Source organism: Pleuronectes platessa, chromosome 15 (genome assembly GCF_947347685.1).
Source record: "Pleuronectes platessa chromosome 15, fPlePla1.1, whole genome shotgun sequence".
Classification (NCBI taxonomy): Eukaryota; Metazoa; Chordata; class Actinopteri; order Pleuronectiformes; family Pleuronectidae; genus Pleuronectes; species Pleuronectes platessa.
In genome coordinates this window covers 3,733,557-3,758,199 of record NC_070640.1, presented here as the reverse complement: position 1 = coordinate 3,758,199, position 24,643 = coordinate 3,733,557, and the positions used below count along the sequence as shown (strand labels likewise).

General features: G+C 43.6%; 1 protein-coding gene across 2 annotated transcripts in view; it reads left to right on the top strand.

Moving 5' to 3' along the window:
* cadm1a (cell adhesion molecule 1a) overlaps positions 1–24,643 on the top strand; it is a gene marked incomplete at its 3' end in the record, with an annotated part of 282,962 nt that overhangs the window by 208,219 nt on the left and 50,100 nt on the right. The window contains 1 exon segment of one of the 2 annotated variants that reach the window (XM_053442200.1): positions 12,697–12,714. Within the exon segment in view, the coding sequence (XP_053298175.1) occupies positions 12,697–12,714 (18 nt within the window). 2 annotated transcript variants of the gene reach the window in all.

The following is a 24,643-nucleotide window of genomic DNA, read 5'->3' as shown; positions in this document are numbered from 1 at the left end:
TGGGGGGGGGGGGTACTTAACAGAAATGGTTGAGGATTAAAGAGTCGGTGTCTGAGCAGATCTGGATTCCTCTTCTCAGCGGGCTCAGGTGGGAGTTGGACAAAGGTTCGGGCCTTAGGATGAAATATTTATAGACCAGGGAGGGAGGCATTTCGTATGTGACAGAAATTCCTAATAAATAATTGAGAATATTGTGCAATGTCATGGTAGACGGTAGAAAACATGTAGATGCACTGACACAGGACTCCAAAAGTTTGGGTTTGAGGAGGTTGCACAAAAAGTGATGGTTACTGGACCTGCAAAATCCAAATGTGGGCGAAGGCGGTGGAGCCTGGTGGGTAATGGGGGGGGGGGGGGGGGGGGGGGGGTGGAGCAGAAACATGTCACTTCAGTTTCTCCCTCGTGGAACAAAACTTCTCACAATCACTAACAAGTTGTTTTAAGCATTCAAGGATTGTGCTTCCAATCTAGATGTGGACATTAGAGGCAGATATAAAAACATGCTTCTACTGCTTTTTCCAACTTATTAAGAATGAAAGAAAAACAGCCCACGTTTCCAAACACAATCCTAAACATATTTTCTCATAGTTTTTGAATGCTTTCAATCACTCTGACTCCACCACAGCTTTTGTTCTTGTAATATATGAAGATAAATGTATTTCTGACAGGATCCTGATGAGCCAGTAGTGTAGAATGCATGCTGTGTAATTGTGATTTCCTATAAGTTCATATTTAAAGACCCCATTACCTAGTCAGCATTCTGTATAAATACATGAATCTATAATCCTGCAAACCTGGAAATTAAACTGTCACTGAAACTTAGTCGGGAACCAGAAGTTTGCTCTGGAAAAAAATTGAGGAAGAGGTCAGGTTAATATATTGCCTGAGCTTTTTTTTTTTTTTAATCGGGGGGGGGGGGGGGCTCTCTCCGGTGCCCCCCCCCCCTGCAGCCGAGGGAATCGCTGCCACATTCAAGTGCAGCGAGTCCTGGCTGAGACGTAAGTGTGTTAAGCCCTGTGTGCTTTGCAGACGGTGGAGATGAAGACAGGCTCGCCCTGTGAAGAATGACGGCTCCTTCAAGAGGCAGCTGTCCTATTTAAGGCGGGCGACACAATGTGGCGTCTGACTCTGCCTCTTCTCCTCCTCCTCCTCCTCCTCCTCCTCCGCTCTGCTCCTCTTTGTTCCTCCTTTTTCTTTCCCTTCTATCTGCATCTCGGTGGACGCCGATGGAAAGACCTCCGAGACCGGGGTAAATAAAAGTCACGGGGAAGCGAGAGCAGCCTTAAAGCATGAGAGAAGATTATGTGTAGTCCCCCCCCCCCCCCCCTTACCCCTCCACCCCCCCTCAAACACACGCTCATGGATGGAAATGTTATTGATGCATGTTAAGTCCTCTGGGGATTTCACTCAAAGGACATTTGGGGCCTTTCATCCCTGACATGAAGGTGGAGGGAAACATTATTGAAGCCCTGCAACATGACAGAGGTTTCTCCTTTCAGTGGGAGGCTTGAAAGGGAAGAGTCGCCTTCCTCCGCCCTTTGAGAGAGCAGCCTCGTAATTGGCTGAAATGGCTGCTCTTTTTTCTTCACGGCTGCTTCTTGAGCTAATTGGTATTTATGAAGTATTTATGATCCATATTTGCTGGTGTCAGCTCCACACAGATCTGAACGTATATATTTTTTTGGGGGACCAAAAGAAACTCCCGCCTTTTCTCTGGAGAGTCTCTTATTGTCTAGTGCTGCTAATGTTAGAACCTGTCAAGAGGCTGTCAGCGTCATGTGATCTTGACCCAGACGGACGTCTCCTGTGATGGCGACTGGTGGGATGTAGATCACAGGTTGTATAAATAGATGACAGCTCCTCAAACGTCAAGCCAGAGCGTTGCCCCCTGGTGTCTGGCTGCAGTATGGGTCGAGCGTGAGTGTCAGCAGGACCTTGAAACCACACAACACAGCTCCAAATGTGCAAAGTGTCGTCGTTTGCATCTGGGATGTCTGTCTTTATACATATTATATTATGCAAAACTGTGCTTTTGCTAATAAAGACATTTTCATCATGCAATATAATCAGTAAAAAAGGATTCTCCAGCCTTGTGCATGGAGTCTGCAGCCATGCAAGCCCTGCAGCTCCAGGTCTGGTAATGTCTGTCACCACTTTGTTCCAGATTCAAACATTTCAATAATCCCTGACCAGGAGATTTTACATTCATGGTCAATAGAGGTTTGATTCTTGGAACGACTTCGGTAATTGACTTCTTCCTTCTATGCCGGCGTGAGATTGACATTTTCAGTTTTAAGTCAAATGGATTGAAAGCTGCTGAGCGGATTTGTTCTTCAGCTCCGGTGACGGTGGCCGACACAACGATGACATTTAGTTTTGTTACAACAGCTTTTTTGCATGAATTTAATTGAAATTACTTTTGCTCTGTTTTTTTTTGTGTTGCTTGTTTCACTTGTTTGGTTTCATAATGAGCTTTACAACCAGAGCTTGCATGACTCCCTGTCCTGCTTTCCCAGAAAACCCTCTTAAATGTGGTTTATAAGCAGGACAGTGTGACAGCACAGACAATGCACGTAATGCAAAATGAAATTATCCCGTCTTTGTCAGGGGCTGGTGGGAACAAAATTGTGTGTACTTTGTGAGCTGTGTGTTTCCCTTTGTCCTGGCACCCATACAGTTCAGGCTTATCTCCCTGCTTTCCTTTCCCCTCTCTTTTTTTATCACTCTGTTTATCCTACTGTACAGCTATATCCACATTCTGAGTGACTGAGCTAATTGTTCCTGCTCATGCATTCTCTGCAGATTCAATTATACGCCACTCTGGGCATCCTGAAAAAAGAACCAGGGTGGGAAAAGGGAGAGATGTGAGCTGAAAGTGTGGGAGAGGAAAAGATGAAATAGCAAAGAGGGGCTAGAGAAGGTCATTGATAAGAAGTTGAGAGAGAGAGAGAGAGAGGAGAGGAGAGGAGGATGAGAGCTAAGAGGTAGAGGCAGGAGGGATAAATTAGAGAGTGGAGTAAGAGCAGTCCCTTGAGTCATATATTTATGTAAGGAGAAAACCAGCTCAGTGGAGTGTACACTGTAATGGCACCCCTCTGTATAATGATTGGTGCTGACCTCCCAAATAAGAGGATTAGTTTGTGCCTGAGCTGGCCAGAAATAATGGACCTCACCTTAGCTTAGCTGCAGTTTGACACAGCAGGAAAAAAAAACAAAACAAGGTATAGGGAAATAAGAAAAAGCTCAGCAGCAGGCGGCTCGGCCTGAACCTCATCCATCTGCATCACCATTGTGTCAGGTTGGACATGCATTCCTGCAGATCCGCCGGTTTCCTGAACGAATGGCCCGAGCGCGCCGCCCCATAAAGTACTGTAGTAGACATCATGGAAATAAGGTGCCGCTGACTGTAACACCTTGCAGTAATTTATCCCCCCCCCCCCCCCTGTGCCTTATAACGAGGGGAATGCAATGAGTTACTGTTTCTGTTATTTACATGCCAGCTTGTCTGCAGGAAATGAGCTCTTGTTATTGTGGTTTTCAGTCAGGCGGTGACAGGGCCAGTCTTCTGCTCGGTGGAATGCCGTGGCTCGGCAGTGAATGTTGTGGCTAATGTCTGACTGCAGGGCACACTCTCCCTTTGTGTTCTCTGAACCAGCAGGATTAAAGCATCCATCTTGCTCTCCCCGCTTCCCCTAATGGTATTAGGAAAAGGGTGGATAGGTTTCAGTATTCCGTTAAGGAATATCTGATATGGGGGACGGGCTGATTCAATTAAGTAAAAAGCAAGGTGGGAGCCAATGAGTCCGGCGGTAATAGCCTCTGAGCCACGCGGCGGAAAGTGGAGCATTTTAATCTGGGAAAGCTCCTGCACAAAGAAAAACAACAACATATATCTATTATATACTCATTACCAAAGAGCTGTAAAGGGCTCGTGTGCAACTTCCTCCTCGGTGCAGACCGCGGTCACTCTGTGATGTGGCTGGAAATAGACACACACGGCAAAATGCCTTTCAGGAAAACACATGCTGGGAAAGTCTCCGGTTCCTCGTGATCTGGAACAAGATAAGCAGCTGTACACAATAAACAGGAGGATGGACATATAGGATGTGAGCTAATAGCTTTCTAACTGTTTACTGTTCTTCCCAAGCAGCAGCACAAAGTAACTGTCAGACACTGAACTGCTCATTATGTACTTTGGCTTTGCTATTGAGTAGAAAACAGGAAAATGTCAGTTTGTGAAGCTCTTTCCTCCCGAGAGGTTGAATGATCCTACACATGATTGTGTAGTTCTTCTTGTGAAACACAGGAGGTGGTTTGATAAAAAATTATGTATTTATGTTCAAATAGAAGTGAGAACTGCCCCCAGCCGTACACAAAGTTTGGTAGAAATTGGCTCAGTAGTTTTTCTGTAGTCTTGCTAATAAATAAACAAGCATAGGTGCAAACATAACTATTTATAAAAGTACTTTATGTATTAATTGAAACATTGGTTCGAAAGCTGTGGTCCCAGTTTTCCATCGCCCAAAAGCAACATGGGAATTGTTCTGTATAGTAAAAGTCAACATTCACATTTGTAAAGAAACCAGGTAAAATAAAAAGTCATCAAACCAAAAATTAAAACCACTCTGTAAGTTACAGACACATTAATTCTGTGTTTCCTCTCAACTTCTTCATGTTGGCTCTGAACAATGTCTCAACCATTTTTCTCAAATACTTCCCTGCCTTATGCTGGCGTATGGCAAACATGTGATGCTATTATTCACTATCTTTGTCACATTCACAGTTTACATGGTGTGAACCAGCTTCAGGCAAAGTAAATATAGTTGTTATTCTACTGTAAGTCTGCAAAACAACAGATCGAGCAAACTTGTTCCAAAATTTGTTTTTCACATAGAGGGGAGCTGACAGTAGCGTTACTGAATTAACTCTGCAGATATCAGAAATATAGATTTTCTTTAATCAAAACCATTTGTTATGTCCATATTTGAATCGCTCTTATCTTCATTTAAGACAACTTGTTTTTTACAGGCATCGTTTGATGATTTTGAAGATGAGCTGAATCTGAAAGTGTTTGGCCCAACAGAGGAGCGAGTTCACCTTGTGTCTCCAGAGCCGCTGCGTGTGAACGCCTCATAGATCTCTAATGCATTACGTAGCATGTGGGGGGGCAGAAAAACCCAAATCGCTTTCTTGATTTCTTCCACTTCATACAGTCGAGTGGTCAGGTTATCACACGGCCGCTTGATATCTTCACACCACGAGTTCCAACCCTGTCTGGAGCCATTGGGTTTCCATTACCACAAATCCATTCCACTCATTTAAAATTAATGGCTGTGGACCTTCGCTGACCCCAGAGATAAGCCAGGCCAAGTCTTTTTCCTCCACGTACCTCGAGGACCTGGTTTTCTTTCCTTATTAAACCGTCATCGAGAGGATGTAAATTCAACCAAGAAATATAATGGTTCTTGCGATTGGTAATTTCTCACAATACAAATGAGTTTTCTCTTTTAACATTTTGCATTTAGCAAAGACGTAAGTACAGTGAGCATCCCAGAAATTGAATTCCCTTCGACATCACTGACATCCTGAACCTTGCATAAAGAAGTATTTTATTTTTTGAGATTAGTTATTGACTTATGTCTGTGATATACTTTTAAAATGTTGACTGTTCCACAAACTACTAACCCCAGATATGAGTCAGATATCAAAACTGAGAAAGTAAATTTGATCTCTGTGACTTCAAACGTGACTTTTGCCGGAGGCTAGTTTCAGTATTTTGGAAATACTCTGATCAGCTGGGATTTTCCCACACGTCCATCTCCATCATGCATTACTCTTATTTCTTCAAAATAAAACAGAAGAATTCATCCAGTGAGCTGCAGTTCTGTGGACGAGGTCAGTGGTGAATGGCCGGACTGGTTGGACTGGGCAGAAAAGCTGTGGTAACTCAGATAACCACTGTTTAAAACTGACCCTTAACATCAACCAGTCACAGTTCTTCCGTCTTCTAAGGGCTGCTTCCAGCAACTGGTTTCATTGATGTGTCAATGACCTCCCAGTCACCATAGATCTAAGGAACAATTTTGCTAGAAAGGATTTGCAGCATGAATGTGTGTGTGACAAACATGCAGAAATTATATGATGCAATCATGTCACAATGAAGAAGCTCTTCAGAGGAAAGTTTCCAACACACACACACAGACATGTGGTTGAGCGAGCTGCCCTATATCTGTAATAGTGTTTGTCTAAAGTGCTCTGTCACTGTATATGTATTTTATTCTCACTCTCATAGCCGCCGGATGGAAATTTTAATACAATTGCAGCTCTCGTGAAATTAAATTATACACATTTGAGCACCGGCATTTGTCTTACACAATTTTTTTCAGCTGTGAGTGTACACAATCTGCCGGGCCGCTACTGTAAACACTCCAGAATGTGAAAACCCACCGGTGGAAAAGGGCTCTCGATTCATAATGTCACACTCTCACGGGCTGAGATGCTTTATTACTTTAAAAAAAAAATTCTGGCTGCTCTAATCCACCGTGAAAAATGCACAGCCCTCGTCTGTTCAAAGCCATGAGATGCACAAGGCAGAGTATTCATCCACCACCCATGACGTGGTGAATGGTGAGAAGGGGTGAGGGATTGGGAGGGGAGGAGGGGGGGGGGGGGGGGTGTTGGGGGGGACATTACCCTGGGCTCTCCTTTTTTCTCTCCCGCCCCCTTGAGGGACACAGACAGCGGTGGTGGAGGGAGGGAGGTTTCTCAGCCTTATCAGCGGGACAGCACCCAGCTCTCTAATCGCCGGGGCCCAGAGACAGCCGGCGGTATAGGGGAGAGTGGATGAGCGAGCAGCATCCAAGGAGAGGAGGAAAGAGGAAGGAAGGAAGGAAGGAAGGAAGGATAGGAGGAGGAGGAGAAAAGGCAGTTTATACCTCTTTGGTTACATCAAGTGACGGATGCTTCACAGCTCGGCACACAAGACTGAGAAGACACAAGTGGAGATTCTGTCCCGTGGCAAATCGTTGGCCATGAAATATAGAGACGGATGCATCCCGGGTATCTTAGCAACAGCAGCTGGTTCCCACCTTGAACGCATCCTGAAGAGGAGGCGACGAGTGGAAACCCAGAGAGACCTGAGAAGAGGGTGGCGCTCTGAGTCCAGATCAATTAACTGATCTGTTAATTGATGTCCTTTCATCTTTCCTTCTGTTAGAATGAGACAGGCACAAAAGAAGGAGTTCATTCAAATTCAACACATCACTGCACTCTGGATAAAAGACTGTGGATTGTGGATTGGACAAAATGATTGAAACATCCATTCATCAAATGTCTTTGATTGGGTTGTGGACTAGGCAGAATATCCCAGACCTCCCTCCCTCTCTCCCCAGTATCTCTCTCCAACGCCTCCTGTTGGATCCTGGTGTTCCCAAGTCAGATGGGATACGTTCTATAGGTTCTGGGTCTACCCCTGGGTCTCCCCCCAGCTGGGTGTTCCTGTTAAACCTCAGATGAAAGGTGCCCAGGAGGGATTCTGATTAAAGGTTCAAACCACCTCAGGGTGTCCCAGCTCCTCACCCTATCTCTAAGGCTGAGGCCAATCACCCCAAAGGAGAAAACTAATTTTGGCCTCTTGGCCCAGAGCTTCAGATATAGCGGGTATATTTATTGGGTAGTTGCTTTTATTTGGTAGTGCAAAACAAAGAAGATGAATTACAAACCAACACGTCCAGTTCAATATCTTATATAATTTAAAAAGCAGTGAAGGATGTCTGACAGTTTGCAATGTAATTTAAATTCACATGTCGATGTGGTCAATCCACTACTGTGCATCACATGTTTACATGAACCGCTTTGTGATCCAGGTTAATTATCATCATGGTCTTTATTGGTTTGGGGCACGAGTGGAGGGAATGAGATCGTTTTGTTGGATCTGCAGTGTCGGATGTTTCATGTGTCAAGTGACTATTGAGCTTCAGTATGTGAGAGAGCCACGCAGCGAGATGCTTGCTCGCCCAAAGAGCAGATTTCCCATAGTCAGCCATTGGAAACAGAGCAACTGTATGAGTAAATAATCTCATGCCACTTGTGTTTGGGAAGTAAACAGGAAGTCAAGTCAGGGACAAGACGATGGACTGTGGGGCTCATATGAGTCTGTATGCATGAGTAAGTGGAAAAAGGCTTCTTCAGCACATGTTGGACATTTTGAAGTGTACTGTGAATGGGTTACTGTGTCTACATTTCCAAACATAGACAGCAGACATGACAGCTCCATCTTGATCTTCCTTCCCTGGCTGATAGATATATTATCTTTATCTTTGGACAACGGTAGGAGATGGAGACGCGTTGTCCATCTTTACAGTCTACGGTTCAATCTAATACATTATTGAAGTGGACACAGAGACAGAAGCTCGCTGTCTCCATAAGGACACTTCTAGCAAAAGGCCAAGCAATCAAAATTACTACTTTAGGGAACCTTCTCATCTTGGGGATAATAATTCCAATCTGGATAAAATAGCAGAACCATCTTGGTCAAATTTACATAAAAGTCCAAATCTACTGTTGTTATAACATTTCACTCTTGTGATTCCTCCTGAGGAGATTTTAAACTGTTCATGAAGAAGACAAAATAAAAACCACACTCCCCCTACTGTGTTTGTTCGCAGGACACAACTAAAAAGCCTTTTCGTGAGTTTGTTATAGTTCAAGGAAGTGCTACATGCATTCTATCCCCTACATGGTCCCAGTACCCAGGTATGATGGAGCAGCTCATTGTGATGGAGCACGTAGTGGTTCCATTCTCCACACTTGATTTACTGCCGTTACTGGTTCAAAAGAAAGACAACAGGATCGGTGCTATTGATAATTAGTTTTTAATGTGCCACACTCATCATGTCCAATTTCATGCCCCTTAGGCAGCTGATCACAGATTTAATCAACACATTATTCCTTGCTATACTTAAACTGACTGCTGGGAGGGCTCCTCTCTGTATGTGCAAGTGTGCTGGTAGGAGTGTGTGTGTGTGTGTGTGTGGGGGGGGGGGGTGCTGGGAACAGTGGGTTAGCATGTGTTTGCGTGACGGAGGAGCGAGCACGAGGGGTTGTCAGCATGTGCATCCATCCCAGCAACGTCCCTCTTTGATAGACATTGAATGCACGTTCCAGTTCATTAACCAAACACTGCGTTGGGAGAGGACGCGCCTGGAAGCCGTGGTCGTGCTGTGGAGCAGGAAGCTAATGTTGTTACCGTGTTTCTCACAGAAGAGAGGACGGGGTCCGGGCCTCCCTCACCTGAGGAATACAGATGAAAGCTGGGCTTCAATGTCCTGGCTGTTTTTAGAGCACTCTCATAACACCGGGGATATTTTGATCTTTTTGTAACTGAGGTTGGTCCATTTTGGGTAAAAAGTGTTTTTCGTTGCTGCTGACCATTACACAAAATGGTTTGGTGGAACAAAATAAAACATCGGTACTGGTATTGTACTACTATGCTGGATACTATTGTTTTTATAACTTTAGTCAGTCGATTTGTCCGTAAGTTTTCCCTTTTTTCAGATTTTTGTTTGGTGGATATTCAAAGAAGAGATTGATTTCTTAGGATTTATAGGATCTCTGGCCTTTTGTCTTGTAAGATTGGGTCAAAATGTCCAATACATTTTTGAATCTGAAGATGGGACCTTAGATTGTTGTCTTCATCAATGAGAAATGGCCGTATGCCTTGAGTCCATAGATCTGGTTTTAGAGGTGAAGGTTAACATAATGAGTTTGTTAACATATTATAGTTAAGTAAGATTCCTGATGATAATATGCCGGCCCTGTGACGACCTGTCAAGGGTGCATATACACATCTATGTCTCAGTTCTATATATGTGGCACGAAACCAAACCAGTCAGATCACCAGACATGTTGCAAACAAGCCAGTTGTTTATTTGAAACTAAAAACCAAATGTCAGTGCACCACGAAATGTCTCCGATAATCCTTCACTCCACAGGAACACAGTGGCACCGCGGGTCAGAGTCCGACCGGTGAGCCGCTCGGTGAAACTCAGATGAATGTTTCACCTTTCGCCTTCGCTTATTCCTTGAAATGCTTTTTCGGCGAAATGTGAAGGTTTTCTTCCGATGCCGAGCTGCTTGTGTCTCTTTTCGAGTGCTGGTATTTAACTTCCTGAATGTCTGTGTTGAGTGCAACAGAGAATAAAATGTATTATCCTTTTGAGGATTGTAATTTTCAGTTTTGCTCATAACATGCAAAGATATAGTTGTATACGTCATACACGATTATACGGTCTCATTCCGTTGTTTTACGGTTTTGAATAGTTTCAACAAATTTCTGACGGTTGCTGTTTAAAACTTGAATCACTCTTGTTTCTGTTGAATGACTGAACTTCACATTGGTCTCGATTACACATCAGAACAAAGACACTCACAGTTGTCGGCCTCGAGACTGAGTTCAGAGGAAAAAGGCAGAAAATCAGACGACTGCAGCCAGTAAAAAGCGGTGGCAGTGTTTATCCTGAACTACTTAGCTCCCTGGCTGTGAGTCAAAAGTGGAGAGAGAGACATTGGGAGGTAGCGCGGAGGCCCCTTATTAAATGCAGCTCAGGCCCTGGTGAAACCCTGGTTAATGTCCCTATCATCTCAGGAGTGGTCCAGCATCCAGCTCCTGGTCCAAATGACTCATGTTTAATGCATCTCCGCAGTCCGTGTCATTTAACCTCACCCCTGGAGGTTGTGGGTCGGTGGTGGGGATTGTGTGCGACGGCTCCCGCAAGATCCGTACGGGGGGCAAAGCGTCTCTGCAGTTATTCTTCACCCGCTCTCCATTTACTTAACATGGGGGAGAGCTGCTCCATGTCTCACCCGCTGCCGTGTAATCTCCCAGAAGCAAAAAACCCTCCTCACAGCGTCGCACTGCATGAACCCCCGACTCCGGGGTGGGCCGGTGTTGACTGGACGACTCTCAGAGGCACTTTGCTTCACCGTGTGCTGCGTCTGAATGCTCAAGCAGGAGGAGAGGGATGCCATGCTCTGAGACTTCGGCAACTCTCCTGGTGAATGCTCCACTTCTCCAAGGTTTTTGTAATTGTTGCATCTACCTGAATTTGCCGTGCTTATTAAAAAAAAACGAAGCGGTTTGAAGATTGATGCGGTAAACGCAGAAGATTTCTGACACTTCAAACAAAAATCTATTTTTAGTGTAAAGCACACCGACACCTTTAAGCTCGCAGAGACACACACGTCCAGGGATTGAGGAGGAAAAAGCAAATAAGCAACGATTTCTGCAAAAGATGCATCGTTACCACAAAGAGAAGAGAAGAGAAGAGAAGAGTCGCTTGATTTCCACACTTCATCTTCCTCTGATTCCCTCGGCCTCGCTCTCACTCGTCTTCTACCTCACTCACACAAACACACACACACACACACACACACACACGCTCTCTCGCTCGCTCCGGATAATTGTAATTAGAATATCACCATGATTGAGAATTGGCAAAAGTTGAAGAGGGAAACAGGCTTTCTAATCAAAAGCCGCCTCCTAGCTGGAATCCTGATGCTTACTTGGCTGAGCAGGGGGCGGGGGGGGCGGGGGGGGGGTCTTCGACGATGGAGGCCTGAGCGGATGCCAGACTGTACGATGACGGCCAACGCTGAGCTGCCTCTGCTGGATTCCATACAGAAATCCCAGCTGAGACTGATTCATCCAGGTTTTTTACGTATATTGATTCATTCTGGAGATGCTGATATTCGGACTCAGAGTTTATAAGAGCGTTAAAGGATCAGTGCTTACCATTAGTCATCAAGGAATCCAATGAGTGATACTGGGAACCAATAGAGGAGTCAAAAATTTAAATTAAATCAAGTAACTGTGGAAATACAACTGCAACTGTACTTGTACCTCCAGCGGAATCAGAATTGCATTGTACTTTACAGTTACTTCTTTCCTTTTTTAACCTTTATTCACCAATTAGTTAATAGACATATACATATACAGGGATATAGAAACTTCCCTTTGGCTGCTGCAGCCGCATCGTCTCGTTTCAAGTCGCCAGCAGTTGTGTTACTTGAAGCTTGTTCTGCTGCTTTATCACCTCCCAGTTAATTTTACCATTTCCTTCATTACAGCAGCTAATTATCCGCCGAACATATAAAGTAGTTCTCGTTCTACTGAAGCCTTTATAGCTCTCTCCTTCTTTTAGAGACATTCTCCCTAATTCCACACATCATTCACGTGCTATTCAGATCTGCTGGTTTGCTTCAGCTCAAGAAATGAGCTTGTTCCTGTGTCTCTGGTGTTTTGGGAACTTTTACTTTATTGGTTTGTCGTGTTTTCTCTATCTGCTCCCTTACCTTCAACTCAGCTTGTCGATAGGCTCCTCCTCACGAGCTGTAACCAATCAGATAGGGCTGTGGTGCAGGATGCTGCCCGAGTCCCCAGCGGTGGCTGCAGATAATTGTAAAAGTGAAGATTAACGTCCGGGCCTGATAATTGGTGGACGCCTGATATATACAGACACCGTGTATATACGCCTTCCTTTGCTTTCTTACCTGTCTTATCCTGTGTTCTACAAGCATGCACCTCTATGCACTGGGTAATGGGGGCAATTAATTTTTAATGGGGCTTTGGAATGCTAACCTCCCTTTCTGTTTTTTTTTTCTCTCCCTCCTTCCTCCCTCCCCCCCTCTACATCACAGGAGCTGCTCAGTCCCCAGGTAAGCCTTCCCCTCGTCTCCTCTCCTCACCACATCCTCTCGCCATATTCCAGCTTCTCTAGCTCCTTTTCAAGATATGCTTCCTCTCAGCATCTCGAGTGTGTGTCTGTATGTGTGTGGTGTGTGTGTGTGTATTTGTGTGTGTGTGTGCTGCGTATGAGCAATCTGCAATCTCTCTCCATCTCAGCTTCACTCCGACCTCCTCACATTTAGATTTCTGTCTGCCTCACTCGTTCTCCACAGTCCATTTCATCCGAGTCCCGTGCAGCTGTCGGAGCTGCTGACTGATACATCTCCAGTTGCTTACCAATGTTCTGAGCTGCCCCGGCTGCAGCATCCCGGTCTCCACTGCAGTTAACCACACGGCGCTCAGAGGGAACTCAATGATCTGAGGAGATCTATATACAGAAACACTTCCTCAACCTTCTGTGTTGAAGTTCTTAGCACTAAGTAAATCTCTGTTCGCCAGCTCACAGCTGCTGATGTTTCTGTTTCTATGTTCATACTCTGGTGCTTTTACATTTCATTGTTGCATCCTTTTAATCTCGAGGTCAAACCTTGAGATATGAATGCTGCCTTTTTGAAGCAAGATCCTAAAGGAGTTGTGCTCATATTCAAGTTCATCCTTTTAAATTATGACAGGCTCTAACACATCCCCTTCATCATAATGCCGACGGCTGCAGCTCCTCTATTCAGCCTCTGTCTGAATCACATGGTTTTAGCTCCTGTTTCTTTAAGAAATATCAGAGCTATAGTTGCTCTTGACATTTTCTCTAAACTTCTGCTTCTAGCCTTTTAGTAAAAAGTCCAGAAAATGTCCAAATGAGTCCAGATGAGAACACGGCAGGAAAATGTCCAGAAATTAATGAGTGGACGTGTTGATAAAGTTTTTAATATCCGACGGATGAAGAAAAGGAGCCACAGACGTAGAAGATGACACGAACTATGAAAGATGACGAGATTCCAGAGGTTTCGGTGATAAGGGCCGACGCTGCTGTCGTTGTGTTGTAAAATTAAAACCAATGGGTTTTCCACAGCAGAATTTTAACGTCACGCCTCCTGCACGATTTACCCACAAGCCACTACTGTCTTGAATGTTAGGGGAAATCACCTGCTGTGTTCACCGTCTATAAGGCTCCTGAAAATGTCCTTTGCACTTAGTTCTTGTCTGAAAAACGACTTTGGAAAGAAGAAACTGAAAAATGTCTCCTTCAAGGCGTCTCATCAAAATTCTCATTCATGCTGCAAACACTGAGCAGAACTACTCCCTATATAAGTTTCTCTGGACAATGTGCGATTTATTTTGTCTTTGTGTGTTTCACAGTGTCCACGCAGCTACACAAACGTCACGCACATCCTGTCAAACTCAATAGTTTCCAAAAACAGTTAAAAAAACAGTTGAAAGTCAAAGAAATGTTTTAGAATTGCTGTTTGTGAGTAAATTAAGAGACAAACGAAAAAAAATGAATCAAGCCGCTCTTCCCGTGCTAAACGCCCTCCCTCTCCCTCGCCCCTGTCTCTCCTCCACCGAGCCTTTTAATCCAATTAGCAGAGCCCGCGACAGTTATTTATATGTACATGAATTAGAATTGAACAGCAAGACATCTTCCCATGGGGCTGATTGGACGGAGCCCAGTCCTTCACAGGCCGATGCTGCTGCCACAGAGCAGTGGTGGTCCACGCAGCTGATTGCCAACAAAGCGGCAACAGACAAAACTGACACGCACTCACACTGCCAAAGAAAATCATCATCTCATTCGATTTTAATGGAGAACTAAACCCCTATGACACTTTGACTTTTTTTAAATCCTCGAGAAATATTCACCTTATTCAAATAATGAGTTGTCTCCTCAGCCGATAGGTCCATCATGCATCTGTGTTTCTGTCCCATTTCATTGTGTTGCACTGAAACGCAGCCAATCGTGTGTGGGAGCTGCCAAATCAGGTTCTCTTCCCCTTTTGAACTGTTTGCCAGAGATTCCACTTCTTCACAGACGCAGGGAGAAGAAGAAAAAATAAAACATATCAGAACATTGGCAGCAAACAACCCTGTGAAAGGTTTTAAATTCCAATATATTAGAAATTCATTTTTAGAAAACACCAAAGGTTGGAGTCATTATCGAGTCCACTCATGCATTTTTCATAAATTTACATGTGTTAGTCTGCAAAGTCACTTTTAACGTTTCATAAGTAAATTACACACTTACGGGTTAATTATGAGGCAATTAAATAACTCGACAGAAGTTCCAGACGACTTCTGTTGGCTTGAATAAATGAAAATCCACTGCAGCGGTTGCCTTTTGATTAGTCCTGCCAAGTGCTTTCTAAATTTACAATAAATAGAAGTGAAATGAAAAGTAAAGTAATATAATAAATAAGATGGAGACAGAAGCAACACCAGAATATAAAGTCAAAAGATAAAGCTTGATTTTTTTCCAGGGCCTGTGTTTATTTTGAGAATGTGCAGCTGAAGTTAGATCTGCACCTGCAGCGATGAAGAGAAGTAACAGAAAAGAGTATTTGCAGATATTTCTAAGATGAGAACATGTAGACGAGTGAAACTAAAAGAAACAGCAGCAGAAAGTGGCTGTTTGGAAAAGGGACAGTGATAGATTTTAAAATCTCTGGATGTATGAACACCGATCTTCTCGATGGTGGAGAGCTGCACGATATCCGACCAGACCAAAGAGGCGTTTTTTATTGTCAATAGAAGTTAATTAAAGATCAATTAGTAATGATCAATTCTACAAGAGGTTAACTGGAGCCAACATGTCTGACTTTAGACCCCTGATGCTGCAGGAGGCTCATCCAGCTCTGCCCGTTGATGTTCAGTTGGATTCACATAAATATGAACTGTATCAAACATTCATTGAGCCCTGAGGCCTCGTGTGGAATCATATGTGTTATGTTTTCATATTTCTCTTTTAAAATTCACACATTTTTACTTATTTACTACCAATAGATGCAATTAAATGTGATATACTGTACTTTATTATTCAGGAATATTTTGATTTCAAGTCATTTGGATACAGCTATAGATTGTACAAAGATGGACGACCATTATACGAGTGTTATGCTGAGCTATCCCAGAGTATTCTCAGTCGTGATCGTGCTGTGCATCCATGGCATCGAGGTTGATGTGCTCGACCAATCCTGAGTCAATTTCATCTGTCCATCATGAAGTCCCCCCCCCCCCCCCCGCCCATTTTATTGAGTATCCAATAATAAATGAAAATCTAAATTACAGACACGAATACTTGCATCAGTAGGATAGGAAACTACCTAAACTGGCCCGTCTCTAACTGTTAACATGGATGAGGCATGGTTCAGGACCTGGCAGCCACCAGGGGGCGAGCAAGATGATTTCTCCTTTACGTTTACAGCCTTTTCTTCACTGAAGGTTTTCAAAATGTTCTCAAAGAAGAAGCCAAACATGTCTTCTGGTGACACGTCAGCGAGCCTCCTCAGTTGACCTGCCACCAAAGACGAGACTCGTCTTCTCCCGTGTAGGTGACTTGTGTTTGTTCAATGTGCCGATCGATAGGGAGGAAGACGCGAGAGGATGGAGGTGGGATGAAGGACGCAGCAGTTAAACCCAAGGAGTCTTATCCATGTGTGCACAGAGTGGCTCTTTAAACACACACATACACACACACAGACACACAACCACGTGCATGCATGTGTGTGTTCTGCAGATACACGCCCGCAGAGTGCTGCTCAGATTAACGACTGAATCAATCACACGCACACAGTGTTTGCTTGTCATCCCGTATGCTTCTTCTTTCATAACACAGGTTCAATTTCCCAAGCTAGTGAAGCTCAATCAGCGTTTCCTCAGAATATGTATTCAGCAAGGTCGTCTCTCACTGCACCCAGAACCCCCCCCCCCCCCCCCACACACCCCACAGGATGTGTCTTTCTTATTGCAACGCCAATACTCCCCCAGTCCAGTGCATTGCAATCTACATTTTCCAATACGCGAGCTGCTCGGAGCCGCACAGAGAGCTGAGGATGCAGCTCGTCCATCAACCCCCCCCCCCCCCCCCCCCCCCCGTTCTGTCTTTATTTGACACCTGTTGACTCAGCTAAAGTGTTTTGAATCGTGTTAAAGTTTTTAACGTAAAAAAATAGATCATATATTTTTTAAACATTGAAGTTACACTGGACCTGAGCTTATCACCAGTCAAACATAAAAATTGTGAAGACCAGGCCACAAATACTTAATTTGTTTAGTTGCCTATTGACCAATCACAACATGTTGGCCAATCAGAGCAGACAGGCTTTATCAGGAGGGGGGGGTCTTAAAGAGACAGGAGCTAGAACCATGTGTTTGAGACAGAGGCTGAAAACAGGAGCTGCAGCGATGGAAAGTTTGGGATCAGTGATGTTTCCTGAACATTACAGCATATAGCATAATACTTATTCAAATTAGCAAACTGAACATGAGCAAAATATGTACGAAAACCCATTGTACGAGTGACATTTGAGTTTTTTAATGGCTACAGGATGAAGTTGTCCATGTTAATGAAGAAACATTTGAACCACTTCAACATTGTGACTCAATGTTATCTTGAGTCAGCAACAATTAAAAAAGGTAGAAGAAGAAAAATCTAACTCTGGATAGTGAGACAATAACAAAATCTACATTATCAAAAGAATCCTTAAAATATCTGCCCGGTTAAAATAACTACAAAATAAAAACCAAGGTGCAGATACAAAATATTGAGTTAAGGTAACACCGCCCATGAAAATATGTTGTTTGATACTTGGTGTTGGATTTTTTTACACAAACAAATTACCGCTAGATTCTCTATTGTCCTAATAACTACAAATAACTGAATGTCACTGGTTAAGTTGATCTATTAAAATGATTGCGTTCACAAATGTCTTTAACTCCCAGATTATTATTCCTGACAACATTCACTCTGAGTTGAGATGCTAACACCCGCTCACTGTGTCTCCTGCAGTGTGTCATGGCTCGGTCCCTCGGGCGTCCTGCTCTCCAGGCAGAGCGTGGTCACTCTGTGATGTGGTGAACTCGGAGCATAATAAAAAATCTAAATGGTTGAACTTTGACCGCGGACACGTCTCGATCATTAAGGAGAATGGCACAGCTGTTAGACCTGCCTCTCCTCCTCTAATTAATCTGACATAACGCTGGCGTCTGCTCGGAGTAATTATCTTTGACTTTTGCAGATAAATAGATTTTTGTTTTGCAGCTCACGATCCTCACCTGAGGAGACGCACAAATAATTAAACTGAGATTCAGCCACGTGAGGAAAGTGAGTCACTGACTCTGTCTCCAGCTTTAACCCACTGACATCCACTCTTAGATAATTTACAATATATGAACATAATAATTGTGTCCTCCACTTGTTGAATGGAACAAAGATGATTAATTATGATCAAATCTGAGTTCAACGGGCTGTGATCATAGATTTTGTATTAATCAGCCTCGCCCTTATATTTACATGTCAGATATTAACTCCTTGACTAACAAACATAATAATATCTAATTCCTCAACAGAGGGTCACACTCGGTTCATTTTAATGATGATTCAATTATTTGTCTTAATCAAACCATCACAAAATAATAAGTGTAATCATGCATGTAGGTGTTCAGCATTAAAAACACCGCCACCAGGAGTGCGGCAGTAAACTTAAACACTTTTCCATCTTATAACCTCCGAACTGTCGAACCTTAAAACTTTATTTCCTCCAAACCGACGACAATAAAAGAAAGAAGTCGGCTTTGTTCCCAGAAGTTCCTGAAGGAGACGTATACGATGCTTCTTTTTTTAACTCCTCTTTCCTCTATTATGTTTTATAGTTGTTGTTTTTTTTGCGAATGTAGAAGTTAAACAAAGTTAAAGCTGCCAGTGGTTTATCTTTACAAGCAGGAGCTAAGACCAAGTGTTTCAGACAGAGGCTGAAAAGAGGAGCTGCAGAAACAGACACTATGAGGACATTGGGTTATAAACCTCAATATGAGGATATTGTGCCTCCTTTAAAATTAAGAAACAAGCAGAGGGAGACTTTAGAATTTGAATAAAGTTGTGTTAACCTGATAAAACCTGGTATAACCTGATATCACAGCTGTTATTTTCCCTTCTCACTCTGGTCTTTACACTATTTGAGGACACGAACTGAGACGTAGCAGGACAGACTCCCCACAGAGCTTTGTCATATCGTCGTGGATCCAGGTTGGTGGAGGCTCCTCGGTGGAGTTTCACGAGCTATTTGTTCCCTAATGGAACAAGTGGAACTAGAGCAGAGGAACCCTCCAGAGGAAACAGGGGTTTTAGTGAATGTGCTTAGAAAAGAGTCGCAAACTAAAGTTGTAGTAAAGTCGTATTGACTCGTCCTCTCGGCCGCCTGCTGCTAGGAAGTAGAAAGGAAATCAGAAAAACCCAACAGAGCTCATCAGTGTTTTTCTTCCTGCTGCATGTTCCCTTAACTACAGCCTGGATTCAACTTTGATTCCCGGAGCTGCAGCACGTTTTTACTCTTTAATATAACAATGAAATTAATGATATCATTACATTTAATGTGAAGGCGTTATTAGAGGCTTATTTAGCCCATGTATTGAGTGTAATTCAACAGTGATTGCAGCATAAATTCAGTTTTAACCTCCTGACCGGTGTTTATTGTATATTGAGGCTGCATCAAAGCTCAGATGATATAGTTTAAAAGTTATGTTTTAAAACTAAATCGATTTCCGTCCACATGAGGATTTTAGCTCTATCTTGAAAGTAACTCCAATCCACACTCTCACACCTGGAAATGCTTCTATTATGAATATTCATGACAATTAATGTGCACAACGGTATAAACAGGAAGCAGAATAAATACGTGTTGAGCCGTGACTGATAAGAACCAATCAGATGAATGCATGTATGTGCATCATAATTTCCCAAAATTTCTGCAAACACAGCCCCTGTCTTTTTCTAAAACTGGTTCAGCAATTTCCAACTTTCTCCGTTTGTAGACACTTACAAACTCGTACAGACGCACAACCTCAACATAGTAGTGATGCATATTTTCATACTAAAACGTTGTAATATGGACGTGGCCTGAATACCACTCTTTGTGTTTTGCATATGAAAAGTTTTGATGCCAGACTTGAAGATTCCAAACCCTCCGTCACTCTCGGTTAGATGTAAACCCAACACAAGGATTCGTCAGCGGACATAATAGTGTGTAAATAAATGTTTACGCCGGTGGATCAGCGACCCCCCCCCCCCCCCGACATTCTTCCCTCGATTACTAACACCGTCTCATGAGAACCAAATGTCAGTTTTTAACCACTGTGTCTGGAATTATATGAAACAGCTGCTGCACAGGAATACGATCAGTTTATTACAGACTGCTGCCGTGTGCTGTTCGGAGCCGACACTGGATTTTATTATTTGGCAGCCGCCTGGATTTGTTAAGCGTAGCTGTACCGCAGCACGTTGGCCTGAGGTGAGGCAGCAAAATGTCACCGATGCCTCTTCTCGGGTTCGGTTTGGGACATTTTCTCCGAGCCGTGCTCTGCAATCAGAGCTGTGATTCACGATCGCTCCACGCTGGACGAGCTGGAGGTTCAGTGTAGTTCACAGAAGACTGTCTGACCAGTTCACTGTTGATGCATATTTAAAAACTCATTCATACGTCTGTATTGTGTCATTTACACCGTAATGAGGTTTGAATGCTTGGCAACGAGTTGTTTTTGCAGCGGTTGAACCAAAAAATGTACGAGTGTGTGTGTAGTTCGCCAGATGAAGATCTTTAATTTGAAGTATTGTGAGAGCAGAGATCCAGTGAAGGAGCTCAGGAGACGGTGGAGACAGGAGCCTGCGAGGGAGAAGCAGCCATTGACCGTTGACTCGGCCAAACCTCAGACTCCCTCCTCCTCCTCCTCCTCTCCTCCTCCTTGTGATAAACACTGTACTGCTGCTGCTCTACGCCTGGATCCCACCTCATGGGCAGCCTCCCTCTAAAGTGAAATCCACAGTGGCTTGGAGTGTACTTGAAAACAATTTTTGTCCACAGTATTTTCAGGTATTACTCAGGCTGCAGGAAGCAGTTTGTGTAGTGTGTAGTGTGTAGTGTGTAGTTCCTCCACCACCGCTCGTGATCCAGTCTGGTGTGAAGTCAGGTGACAGGAAGTAGCCTCCTTCATCGCTAATGGTGCATTTTGGTTCTTCGCCATCAACTCGTGGAGTCAAAAGTTTTCGATTTCGTGATCCGGTGATGTTTTACCTCAAACAGCAAACTGTGTGCAGCAAAGTGCAAACCCAAGTCTGTCTTCAATCCATCTACATTATAAGTATGTGTTGATTTACAACATATGGAATTTGTGCTGCACCAATCAGCCTGATATTGGATCCGATTTCCTCATGAAGATTCGTGGAGGATCGTTTAAAGTCTGATATGGACAGATCATAAGGTCAAATGATCCTGAATGTGACAGGCATCATCTTAAAAGCTTAAAATCTTAAATCTTACAAACTAAATCAGAGCCTTGCCAGTCTCACTTGTCTGCTGTGTGTTCGTTATCACAATAAAGAGTTCAAGAGTTTTCAAATCAGTTCAGAACTTCAAAACTTACTTTGCGATTTACGTATTCAGTCATATTTTGGAATAAACAGACCGCCTGCCTCGTGACACGTTGTGTATCTGACAGGTAGATTTCACCGCTGCACATTTCGTGGAGCGACTTCTTAGAAAGACTCTGTCATCAGTTGTTTGTCACTCGTCGTGCCCCCCCCCCCCCCGAGGAGGAAACCCCGCCTCGCCCAGCGTGTGTCAGGAGATGATATCCCCTCTCGACTTCCTCCCGCTCCTCTGCAGCTGCCTGACTCGACATAATATCCACAAGAGCTGCTCCACATTTAAAATGGCTGAGTCAGGATGCAGAGTACAGCCCCGTAGTACAAGCTGTTATCCAGCTGCACTCTGTCTTGTTTAAGAGTCGACTTCTGCACAGTAAGAACATTGTCCAATAAACAGTTGTGCAGTTATCCAGGAGGAGAAGGCGACAGGGTTCAGATCGGGCCGCAGCTTTCTGCACGAGCCCGACCGAGCCTGGGAGAAAGTTAGCAGAGCCCGAATCCAAACAACCTGACCCAGCCCCAGGTCTCCCCCAATTACAGGGAAATAAAATATATATTCATATATGGGCAGTAAAAAAATATAGTAGATAGTTCAACTGGGTCGAACCTGAAGATCATTTTAAAATTGTGGTCCAGATCCAGTTTGACATCTGGACCCGACGGGCTCAGGTTGGGGACCCACACTTTAAAAAAGCTACGTGAAAAATACCTCATATGATTTATAATAGTATTTCATAATAATACTTTCAGATATGTTTTTCTTTGTATTTTTACATAGAATTGTTATGTTATTGATATTAGAGACCACTGAGCCGTTGAATTCAGTATAAAAATCTATTATTCCTACAACTCTAAATTCATGGTTAGTTTATGGCAAAACTTTGAAATAGTAAAGTACAGTTATGTAACTTGTTTTCGATGCAGGTCACTAAAGGTCATGTTGTTATTTTTAGAATGGAATGTCCTTTGATCCGGATGTTGACAGAGTGGCAACTCCTATATCACATTTTACATCATACACAGAATTAAGGTAATAAAATATGGATTAGTTGCTAATTACCTGAAAAATAAAAAAAGATAATAAATAATACACAATAAATGGAAACTAATATATTGTATTTGTCCTTTTAACACATCTCAGTCATCTATCTGTTCATCAAGCACAAAGTTCACAGATTATTGAAAAGTTGAAATCACATCTGTGCTGAAAGGAGACACTTGTGACTGTGGACAAGATGAAGGACAGGAGGACGCTGCTGTGTCCTCTAAGTCTCCCTCCCTCCGCCGAGCCTCGTGTCCTCCACTGCCCCACTCGACCCCGGTGACGCCTCTAAGCTCACTTCTCTTTATGTGGCAGCGGCTGCAGACGCATCATCCCTCCCTCTCCTCTTCCTCCCTCTCTCATCTTCCTCCCTCTGCCCTCTCTCTCACCCTCCCTCCCTCCCTCTCTCCATCCTCCCGCTCTGTCTTTCTTCTCTGCAATATATTTCCAAAGGACTAAGCCTCCACCACAGCTGCCTCTCTGACGCATTAATCACTCGGTCGCCGCCCCCTTTCGCTCCTGCACGCACGTACGCACACACTCGCCCGCCGCTCACACTCGTGGATAACCTGGTTTGACTCACATAAGTGGAGGCATGTAGCAGCACTGTGTGATGTGAACAGTGCACACAACATGAGCAAGTGGAAATGCAGAAAACACACACACACACAACACAAAGCATCCACCCACCACTTATGTGACTCTTTATACAACGCCGACTCCCTCCCTCCCCCCTCCCTCCCTCCCTCCCTCTCTCTCCATCCAGCCATGGCTCCGACATGACCCTCCATTTTCCTCATCATTAGCGACACCAACCAGCAGCCACGTTCCATCCATCCCTCCCTCCTACCCCGTCCTGCCTCCCTCGCCCGCTCCTCTGTTTACTTCTTGATTTCGTTATTTGAATCCAGAACAATACCTCCCCTCGCTCTCCTCCGAGCATGAAAGGCTCAGGAGGAAGGAGCGTTAGCGAGAGGAAGAGGAACAGAGGATTGTCGGTTTTGGATGGTAATTTGTAGGAAGTCGTATGTAGAATGATGCACTGGGGTTATGTAACTGCCCTGTAGGAGACGGGTAGAGAGTGTTATACAAACTGGAGTGAAATCAAACTTCGTGAGGCCAAATCATCCGTGGATACACTGATATGAGCTCCGGTGGGTTAGAAAAGCAATATATTCAGAAAACTAAACATGTGCATCTTGTAATAATACAGATTTTACTTGTATTAGTATCAGAAACCATATCTGTCCACACAACAAGCCTGAATACATGTCACATGACCATTTATTCACACTGAACAGAAATTAAGAAATGTAAGACAGTAGATTTATTTTCTTGGCCTGGAGATTAAGTGGAGCCGTGACCGAAAGTAAAGGTCAGCAACACTTTATCAGGAGGCCATCTTGGGTTCCTGTCTCATCTTGATCCTCCCCCCGGTGGCTGGCTGCATTATGGATCATAAAGAAAGCCTCCGTCATGTTATTGGAAAATAGGCCGAGCTAAATAGTCAAAGAACTCGTTAAATAAAACATTTCCAATGATACTTTATTTATTTTTAGGCAGTTGTTGTTATCACACTGCTGGTCACTGGTCATTGTTTTGGTTTAAATTAGTAAAGTGGAGATGAATCTTGACCCTGAGGTTTAACAAATTAAACTAAACGGTCCAGCGTCTGTTCCAAACTTTGTAGTAATGGGATGAACCATGGTGATAGTAAAGGATAAAATGTTTTTTAAAACAAACGTGTGTTAGAGTAGATGCAGCCTTAAACCTCGCTCTTGAAACACCTACAGCCACGTTGATAAATATTCATTTTTCTACTCCTGTGGTGATGAACCCACAGAGAATTATCACCCAACTCTTCCACCACACTCGGCTCTGCTGCTGCTCTTTTCTTTTTTTTTTATTATCCAACCACAAAACTTTGCTCTTATCAGCCTCATTTCCAGATTCAGCAGTTTGCTGTTGTCGGTGAAAAGGTTCCATTAAAGCCATTATGCCACCTGCCCAGTTCCAAACGACACACGAGGTGAGAGACGAGCTGGTGTGGGAAATCAGACACACAGAAAAAAAATATATGTATCATCTCCCAAAATGGAGAGGTGCCCATTTATCGATCCATTAGTCATTATATTGTATTTTTGCCAAATTCAGGATAGATTAAAATGCGTTGTTAACTTAAACCTCATCCCAGAATGTGTCATCAAAAGCCAATTCCAATGCCAATACCGCTGAAATGTTTGCATCACAAAAATCTCTTCATTTTCATAACAAACATGAAGTTTTTATT